General features: G+C 46.6%; 1 protein-coding gene across 6 annotated transcripts in view; it reads right to left on the reverse strand.

Annotated features, from left to right (window-relative positions):
* PLXNA4 (plexin A4) overlaps positions 1 to 8,214 on the reverse strand; it is a 608,610-nt gene that overhangs the window by 101,387 nt on the left and 499,009 nt on the right. For all 6 annotated transcript variants that reach the window (XM_082399137.1, XM_082399134.1, XM_082399139.1 and 3 more), the window contains one exon: positions 2,865 to 2,965. In XM_082399137.1, coding sequence (XP_082255263.1) covers positions 2,865 to 2,965 — 101 coding nt within the window. The remainder of the gene's footprint in view (positions 1 to 2,864; positions 2,966 to 8,214) is intronic.

The following is an 8,214-nucleotide window of genomic DNA, read 5'->3' on the forward strand; positions in this document are numbered from 1 at the left end:
TCCTGATTACAAGCATCTTAGCAGATCCCGGCATCTACTCTTCTTCACCTGGCCTCGTGGGCCAGGGGGTTCTCCTGGTCATTGGCCATTAACTCCGGGAGGGAGGGAAGGAGGAAGGATGGATGTACAGAGTGTCACGGTGGGCGGGCAGCCTTGGCCTAGGGCGCTCGTGAGCTGAATCCTCCTGGGGGAGTTGGGCTTTACGTCAGCACAGCCCCCAGCACCAGGCCCATCCCACAACCAGGAGGCTCGAGGTCACAGAGAACCACACCTTGAGCTGGCAGAGCACCTTGGAGCTGGGGTGCTGGCTCAGGTGGCTACACAGCTGGGGAATATGGAATTTGGACTTGGTGGCAGATGCCCAGAGCTCACGTCCGTGACTGTTTTCTTTAGGCCATGCTGAGAGTAGAGAGGCTGGCTTCCCAGTGCAGGCTGATGGCTTCCTTTATGAACTGTCCAGACTTCACCTGGACCCCAGCCCACCCCTGTTTTCTGCTGCTTGACAGGAGGCAGGTATTATGTTACTGAGGGGAAACTGAGGCCACGAAGGAAGTAGTCTCTGGTACCTCCTCCTGTCGTTCTTGTTTAGCTCAGCTCTGGGGAGGGGAGGTGGGCGTACCCCCAGCACCCCTGCCGCCGTCTCAGAGCCTCAGGGCCCCTGTTCTTCACAGGGCTCAGTGCTATGTGGGGCTGGCCGACATCAGCAGGCAGGATCAAAGCTGACACAGAGACCAGCCTTTGGGTCCCACAGGCATAGAGGGTCAGAGGGGGGCCAGCTTTTCTGATTGCCCTTAAATGATGCCAGGTGTGAGAGCCTCAGGCCGGGAGCAGCTGAGCCATCCTTAGCCAAGCTGAAAGCCAGCTGGCCTAAGGCCCCCAAGGAAGCAATGGCTCTGGAGCACAGCCCCTTTCTGAGAGGCCGCACTGTGTGGGACAAAGAAAACGACTTCCCCTCTGCCTTGCAAAGTATCATCTGGGCAACTCTTCTGGGTTGATCAGAGCTGATCTGGATTCTGAATACAATCTCCTCCATCCTCTTGTATGGCAGCCAGTCTTAGGCGCCACTGCTCTCTGTTACGATACACAGCTTTGGGTACACTCCTGTACCCGGTTTCTGGTCATCTCTAAGTTACTTGTTTTTCAGGGTAGGTTGATGGGTCTCCGTTTTTTCCCATCACAGCATATCCGAGGGATTTCAAACCTTTCCTTAGTGAACTCTAGGTCTCATTATGCCTGAGACTGTCACCTAGAGCGGGGAGGGTGCCCATCCTGGGGCCTTGGAGAGGTTATGTTAGAATTTAAGAGGGCATGTCTAACTTTCAGAGGCACTCCTGGGGTGGAGTGAGGCAGGAAATGACTGGTAAATGCCATTGGTCACATACAGTTCAGGCTCTTAGTAAGAAAACTTAAGTCCTTCTTTTTAGTTTATAATAGTTGTGTCCAACTCACAGCGTGTCAAGTTTCAAGTGTTAACTAGAAGACTGGGGTTCCTGGGCTTCCCTGGTGGCGCAGTGGTTGAGAATCTGCCTGCTAATGCAGGGGACACGGGTTCGAGCCCTGGTCTGGGAAGATCCCACATGCCGCGGAGCAACTAGGCCCGTGAGCCACAACTACTGAGCCTGCGCGTCTGGAGCCTGTGCTCCGCAACAAGAGAGGCCACGATAGTGAGAGGCCTGCGCACCGCGATGAAGAGTGGCCCCCGCTTGCCGTAACTAGAGGAAGCCCTCGCACAGAAACGAAGACCCAACACAGCCAATAAATAAATAAATAAATAATTAATTAAAAAAAAAAAAAAAAAAAAGACTGGGGTTCCCGCAGCCATAGCTTGGCTGGGACCAAATTCCACAGAGTGGGTGGGGCCCAACTACTGCTGGCTTCTCCAGTCAGCGATGCCAAGGGTCTTCGGCTCCCCTAAGAAAGGCTTTCTGTTCTCCCCTCACGTCTGGGGAGTTGTCTGTACCCTACTTCTACCCCTCAGTTCATTTATCAGGCTACCATTTGTCTCCACTGTATACCATTGCCTTCTTCCCACTTCTAGAGAGTTAAATGGAGCCAGCAAGGAAGAGCCACATGGGGGGATTGGCCAACACTTGGACCAGGGTTTCAAACATTGGTCTAGTGACCCCGGGCCCAGGGTGCTCTGACAGCCAGATGAGTGTTAGGACTGCAGAGGAGGGTTCTTAGGTGCTACGCACTTGAACTTACCCCTCAAATACCAGAAGATTCTGGGGGGATACTGAAGTCTGTTAAGTGGCTGTTACATCACTAACTGGACAGTAGACATCACACACGTGATTCAGTGGCCCACGTGAGCCTGGAGAAAAGAGTCCAGGGATTTCCCTGGTGGTCCAGTGGCTAAGACTCTGTGCTCGCAATGCAGGGGCCCCGGGCTTGATCCCTGGTCAGGATCCCATGTGCCACAACTAACACCCAGAAGAGCCAGATAAATAAATAAATACATATTAAAAAAAAATTTAAAAAAAAAGAAAGGAGTCCAATGCATTTTTCCTGCTGTTTAGCCCTGGAATGTCAGTCTACAGTCAAATTGCAACCAGAAATGTCCAGAGATCTCCTTCCAGACCTCCAGTGTGTAACGATCCAGGGTGATTCCCATATCCTGACCTTTCATCGTTCCCATGCTGGCATTTCCATAGATTTTTATGGGAAGTTGACAATTTAAAGTAAACTCAGAACAAAAGAAGGGAGATAAGATTTACAAAGGATACATAGAAGGAAGAGGAAGAAAAGAGAGGGAGAGACGGGAGAGGTCAAACAGTAGGAGAGTGGTGATAGAGAAGAAGAGGAGGAGGGAGAGAATTACTGGGGGAGGGGGAGGCAGGAGGAAGCGGCCCAGCGGTACTCACGTGTTGTGGAGCACACACCAGCCACAGTGGGGATCGCCTGAGCCAAGGCACTCGCCGCAGCTCCGATACTGACCACAGGACTCCACAGGGACTCTGGTGAGCTAGGACAGGACCACACGGGAGACAGCGGTCAAGATTCTGCAGAACACCCAGTAGTTCACCAAGAAGTCATGCCATCCTATCAGGTGTATCACCTAAAACCGTGTAGAAGCAGGAAGGGGCCTAGAGCCCCAGAACCGAAAGGGACCTGGAGGGATCATATTTGAGCAGGGGGCCCATAAGCATCGTGGGGAGACAACCAACTGTTATTTTCTTAGAAGTCCCTGGGAATAGACTCCACAGAATTCATATCACATTGTTATCAGAGATATTTATATCATGTACATTTAAATTTTCCCACCACCCGAACGCCCAAATATCTCTACAAACGAGCCATTCATCACATATTTATCTCTTATCAATGTAATAAACTCAAATGCTTCTTCTTTCTCTGTTCTTGTTTCTCTTTTGCCTTAAAGTGTTTTGCCCCTTCCCAGAACTTCTCCTTCAGGTTTCATCCTTTTTGTGGTTCCAGAGAGCACTGAACCCAAGTCCAAGACCCTTCTCTCTCTCTTTAACAAGGTGTAATCCACTCGCTTTGTAGATGACACTTGCTCACTCTCTCTTTCTCATAATGTTGGCCAACTGGCTCATAAAGTTGTTCACTCTGGTACTTTCAAAGAGCAGCTGTTGCTATTTCTCTTCCTATCCACACTCTTGTCATGACTAGAGGCTTCCTCTCCAACCCCAAAACTTTATCTTAGCTTTCACCAGCAGCTTGTTAATGTGAAATGTTCCACATGACATTTCTGTTTAGCCCAAATGCTTCTATTTCCTGCATACTCCTAAAGATCTTTTGAATTTCTTTGTTCTCCAACGTAGCTTTGCCCTGATGTCTTTCGACATGATTTCTCAGGGCCTGAGACATAGGAGGTACTTAATAACGATACTCAGGATCAAATGGAATGTTAATTTTCTTCCTATAGCCTTGGTCTTTCTTCTCCACTTTTGCCAGTTTCTTCTTCACAAAAGGTTTTGGTTTTTTTTTTTTTTTTTGTAATCATTCTTTTCCATTTGGGGTACCTTTTTATCTCAATGGAGGACTTCTTAGCTAATCTTTCAGCTTGAGCTAAGAGAGTTTGATGTGGTCGTCCTTTTTAATTTCTTGCCATCAGACAGTAGACACGAAGAAGTATAAATCACACTGACCTGGCCGAGCCTCTGTGCTTCATGAGCAAATGCACAGGCCGTGTTTTCCCTGTTGCTTCGTGGTCTGCCTCCATAAAATTATGTACCACTTGGCAGGGGCTACTTGTAACTCGTGCACAGGCAAACTGGCACCAGAGTCTGCTCAATTAGTCTCGAAGCTCTCTTTTGGAATTAATTAAGAATTAATTATTATTTTCAAATCCCACATGATTCCTTTTTCCTTTCCACCTTAATTTTCTTCTTCCCTTTATATATCTTTTCTGTTTTCTCAAGTGCCCATCGAGCGATCTTAATGACCACCGTGTATTTTTACTTCTTCCAAGGTACCTTTTAGCTTCCTGCTCCTGTTCCTATAGCTTGGCCCTTGGCCTTGGTGGCCCTTTCTCCACATTCTCAGATGTCTTTTTGCACATTTGGAATTTTATCTTTCCTTTTATTACTGCTCATGCAATCAGCCTGGGCCATGCCTTGGCTCTGCCTACATACAACCTTCCCATTTTTGTAACTGATCCTGACAATCAGTCTCTTACAAATTACCCCCCCTGACTCTACACAGAGTCAGGAACCGACCCTCCTCCTGTTGCCTCTTTAATTTCCTTCCCTACCCCTTAAATGGGCATGGACACGCTGGTCATGTGAGCATATAAATAATGGTGCCCAACCCAAAGTAGCTGGATTCCTAGGAATTCATGAGTGGTAACGAGGTCCACAGTTACTTTCAGTATTTCCAAAAGCCTAATGAAAATTGGATTGTTGCTATCTTCTGTTTGTTTGCATACTCTGTGCTGTATTTCCCATACTAAAAATAGGAAATATATTATTGCTTAACAAATACAGTTTGTTTAGTAGGCAAAAATCTTTCAAAACTTGATGCCTAGAGCTGAAAAAAGTAATAAAAGGGGCCATAGATGATGAAAGTTGGTAACATAAGTACATAATAATGTTTTCATATGTTCCGGCTGCTTGTCTAGCACTCCATATTTTGCACAGGCTTAAAGAGGAAATCATGGCTTGTTCAATCAAAAGCATTTTCTTGGTCTGAACTTAATATCCTCCCTGGTTTCTCCCAGTGACACGTTCTATAATCTGTCTCCGATGGCCGTGCCATGGGGTTCTGGGGTGTACAACACAAAGAGCCAGCTGCTTGCTGAACCTCATCTTCTCCAAAGCCTTTGCATTCAGATTTCTAAAAATATCTTGCAACTGGCATTTAATAATGCCAATATCTGGAATTGTAAAGTCCTTCGTCTCTCGATTTTAAACAAGAGTCATTTTCATTTGTTTGGAAACAGCGTAGGAGCCTGCAGAGCGGGGTTCAAATTCTGACTTCACCATTTACTGGCAATGAGATCCTATTGTCTCTGAATCCCATTTTTTCTCATCTTTCAACATGGAGATAAAAATCCCCTTTAATTCACAGAGTTTCCCAAAGCACAGATGACCCAAGAGGTTTGAAACTGCCTTGTAAATGATCAAGCACATTGCAAGTGAGAGTTAACTATTATTGTCATCTTTGTCATTAATACCGATTCTTCATTGCATTGCCGCTTTACCTCTCTCCCTCGTCACCCCAAACTGCTCTTCCTAGGCCTCATGAACTCAGTCAGGAGTTTAACGCCTGGAAGAACTTTTCTCCTTTATTACCTTGATCACAGTATTTCCTCCTTGAACTGGGATGTCTGCCCCTAAACCAGTCACTGCTTCATCTTGGCCCAGCTTCCTAGACTTATTCAGGGCTTTTACCACCTACAGTTATGTACTCCTCTTTGCTTTTCATCAGGGTGGATCCCTGTTGGACAGGGACGTAAGTCCTGGGAAGTTATTATGCTACCCAACTTCCTTTCACCTTTTCTTATAGGCTCTTTCTATCTGCACGTTCAGTCATTTTTTATTACTCTTCTGAACTTTATCTAGGTTTTCTCCATTCTTTTCAAAGCATGGATGCTAAAACCGGGAAACCGCCAGGATTTTGACAGTCCGTGTAGAAGGCTTACCATCACTTGAAAGCTGAGTGCCACCCACCCCTTCACCTTTCCAGGACTTTCCCAAAGAAAACCAGGCCCAGGGAAATTTCCAAAGTCCCACCATCAGACAGTATTCTCTGGCATGGCCACGCTCGCCCAGACTGACCCCAAATCTCCCAATCTACATCATTGCTTTGCCTCACTCCCCATCCCGCGCGTAATTCTGGAAAGTATCAGAAATTTGCCTGACACTTTAAATCACTTTTGAAAATTAAATTTAGCCCATCATTTATCTGGGTGCAATTCTTTACCCCAGTGGCTCTGCTTACCTTCCACACCTTGCTAGTAGGCTGCGCAGGTGGCCAGATGGATTCGGAGCCACCTTGGCGCTCTGATTCTCTCTCCCCAGACACCTAGATCCTCCACCCACACCTTACCCCAAACAAAGCCGCCTCTCCCGTCCCCCATCTCCGGCTCCTCTCCTGACCCTGGAACACAAACCACTCCAGATGCAGAGCCACACGATTAACTGAAACCATCCCACGCTGATTAAAGTCTTAAGCTACAGTGCCAGGCATGCTAATTAACTGAGTGAGGGAATTCAGACCACAGGAAGAGGTGAAAAAAGAAAGTCACGGAGCGGGGGCTTCTGCTTGGAGAACAAATCACATGGCAATGTGACCTATCTAGAGATGACTGTATCCCAGTGCTGGATGGTCTCAGAGACCACAAACGAGTGAGGTCTGTCCCCTGGCCGCTGGACCCCAGGAGAGGTGCTGATTGATGTGGCTGCAATAGCTCCCTCGCTGCTTCTAGAGACAGGAGCTCCACCACCTCTCAGGACCCCTGTGTGTGCTTACACTGTGCTGGGGGAGAGTGGGTGGAGGGGTTCGGGTAGGGTAGTCTTCCTGGCACATTCTGTCGGCTTTATGCAAAAACCTATTGGGCAGTTTGGCAGTTCCTCAAAAAGTTAAACTTAGAATTTACCATATGATCTGGTAATTCTACTTCTGGGTACATACCCCCGAAGAATGGAAAGCAGGGACTTGAACTTGTACACCAATGTTCATAGCAATATTATTCACAATAGTCCAAAGGTAGAAGCAACCCAAGAGTCCATGGACAGATGAATGGATAAATAAAATGTGGGATATACATGCAATTGAATGTTATTCAGCCTTAAAAAGGAGGGAAATTCTGACCCAAACTACCACATGGATGAACCTTGAAAACAGTATGCTACGTGAAATAAGCCGGTCACTAAAAGACAAATATTGCATGATCCCACTTATATGAGATTTCGAATGGTCAAATTCATAGAGACAGAAAGTAGAAAGTGGTTGCCAGGGGCTGAGGGAAAGGGAATGGAGAGTTGTTGTCTAATGGGTCCAGAGTTTCAGTTTGGGAAGAAGAAAAGCATTCTGGAGAAGGATGGTGGAGATGCCTGCCGTGCAATGAGAATGCACTTAATGCTACTGAACACTTAAATGTCAAGATGGCAAATTCTATGCAATGTGTATTTTACCACAGTAAAAGAAATAATAATAAAAAAACAACTATTGGGTAGACATAACAACACCTATTTCCTTCCCAGCAGCCTGGGTTAAGGGGGAGAAGCTTTCTGTTGGTAGATCGATAACAAATTCATGTGTATGAAATATTCTGAGATCCTTGAGTGAAAAGATAGGCATCGTTACTCTTTTCAATTTAACCTCAAATGGACAAAAGTGTTTGGGATGAATGTCTCTTATCGTGTGTTGTCATGTAAGTGGATCTGTCGCTCTCAAGCTCTGGACCTCTGTTTCCTGAGTTGGAAAAAAAACATCACAGCCTTGTTCTACCCAGAAATGTTCCTCACCTCCCACGCCTTTCAAGAGGCACAGGGGAGGGTCTTGGAATGCACACACTTCCTGTGAGGTCAAATGCCCTTGGTTTTATCAAATTCTCCTGTTATTGCTCAGCTTCTGCATCAGCATTTCTCATCCCTAATTATGACCAGGAGCATCGCATCTGTGTGCCCATCTCCATCCCACGTCTCTTTCCCCTTCCATTACCTTTCTGGGAATCACAAGGGTTTGCTTTATCCTTTTGCCAGCAAGGTAAACTTCCCTAAATAATATATGTGTAGTTTTCTCTGG

This window comes from Balaenoptera borealis (genome assembly GCF_965194805.1).
Source record: "Balaenoptera borealis genome assembly, chromosome: 7".
Lineage (NCBI taxonomy): Eukaryota > Metazoa > Chordata > Mammalia > Artiodactyla > Balaenopteridae > Balaenoptera > Balaenoptera borealis.